We start from the raw sequence: 1,894 nt of genomic DNA on the forward strand, positions 1-1,894 counted from the left end.
ACTGTGAAATTTAGTTAAAACTAGTAATTTAACTATATGTAGTTCACGATTCCCAGTCCCCTTCCTGGTCGCTGCGCACTTACCCCCCACAGTCGGTCTGGGAGAGTGGAGGCTATCACATGCTTCCTCCGACACACGTCCAGCCAATCAACCGCTTCTTTTCACCTGGCAGCGCGGATTCTCATTGAGAGGGCGTAGCGTGTGGAAGGATCACATCCCACTCAAGTCCTATCCGCGCTTAGCAGGCGCCCCGACCGAACTGTAGGAGTCGCTGTTTACAACGACCCGGACCCACCCCGCCAGCTTCTCCCACCCTCTAATACAGCCAATTGTATTAGTGTGAACGGCCAGCCAAGCTGGTGACAACCCCGGAGCTGTGAGCTGGAGCTGTGAGCTGGAGGCGAATCCTAGCGTCTCCGGGGTTGGTGACGAACGCAATCTCCGCTACGCCACCTAACCGCCCCTTGACAAGTTTATTTTAACAATTTACATCTTCAGAAAGGCCAATACATGATATTTAAGTGACCCAGGGTCATCTTGGTCAGGACCCCTCATGATGCCATTAACTAACACATTCGACTCATATTCACACATTTAGTGAATAAACCTTTTAATCGAGATGAACATTTTCAAATAGGCTCTCCGCTCTATTTCTTGTCATCAGACCAGGTGATCTCATAGTCACTGAAGGCACTCTTGAGCTTCTCCACGGAGACAGAATGCTCTGCTTTACCAAAGCCCTGAAACATGGAGGGAAACAATGACCCAGTAAGTGCATTAAAATCAAATCTGTATGTATGTAAAGATGGTAAACTATTAATATATTGTATTCATGTACTTACAGTTGATTCCCCAAACACCCTTAGTTTTTTGTCTTTGCTGTTGTGCTCTATCTTCCCTCCTCCCAGGCATTTACACTCCAATCCCAACGCTTCAACTGCAGGACCAACCTTCTCAAATATATGAGCTAAAAGAAAACAATAACAAACAAACAACCAGAAGCTTGATAGTTAATGAATGTCCATCTGATCCAGATTCTATTTAAACCCAATCAAGACTAGATCCGTGTAGTTTTAAACTGAATTGGCTATAAGTGCAGTCAAGCCTACGTCAAATGTATATACACTCTTTTCTGGACACTTTTTGTATCACAAACAGTACTGTATTTGCAAATCTGGTATGTCATAAATGTACAGATGTAGCAGTACTGTCTATCTGTATATGTCATGTATGGTGTATGTCATATATGTTATGATGAATTGAAAATGGGGGACCCTGATGTAAACAAGACGAAAGTCTTTCTCTGGTCTGCATCCCCTTAACAATTGTGTGTATTGAGCTGTACTGTACCCATTCTGCAATCTGTTAATAAACTTTTCAATCAATCAATCAATCAATCAAGTACTGTACTGTTCATTCATTCATACCCATTCTGCAATCTGTTAATAAAGTTTTCAATCAGTCAATCAATCACCGTAGTGAGAAGCTTGATAAGACATTATGCAGAGTTTTGCAGACCTTATAACTTATAAGTTATAAATAAGGGTTCAGATATGGTACATGCTGCGCCTGCAACATGATGAAGCCTATGCGTTATCTTTCTTCTTGATGTTTGGTATTATTTTGCCAGTACAAAACAGAAGTGAGCCAGGCTAATAAAGCCCACACTATGGAGCAGCGCACGTCATTCACTTACTGTGATATTCAGCACTTTTTGTGCCTCGGACTATATCTTTGTGCGCATCTCCATCTTTTACCTTCACTCTCACTAATATATACTTAAAGGTTCCCTCGGGATCGATCTCTACATCGGCGACGTTAGCCAGAGCGTCTGCCATTGCAACGGAAAGGGAAAGGGACAGGTTATTAGCGCCGTCGAGACAGACAACATGGT

At 42.9% G+C, this 1,894-nt stretch overlaps 1 protein-coding gene across 1 annotated transcript; it reads right to left on the reverse strand.

Moving 5' to 3' along the window:
* Window positions 1-593: 593 nt before the first annotated feature.
* Window positions 594-1,894, reverse strand: LOC311225013 (14 kDa phosphohistidine phosphatase). Its single transcript, XM_084310201.1, has 3 exons — window positions 1,697-1,894; window positions 843-967; window positions 594-740 (listed from the first exon to the last, which is right to left on the reverse strand). Exons 1-3 carry the CDS (start codon window positions 1,836-1,838, stop codon window positions 648-650), a joined length of 360 nt encoding a protein of 119 aa, XP_084166327.1. The 5' UTR covers window positions 1,839-1,894; the 3' UTR covers window positions 594-647.

Source organism: Notolepis coatsorum (assembly GCF_963971535.1).
Source record: "Notolepis coatsorum genome assembly, chromosome: 3".
Classification (NCBI taxonomy): Eukaryota; Metazoa; Chordata; class Actinopteri; order Aulopiformes; family Paralepididae; genus Notolepis; species Notolepis coatsorum.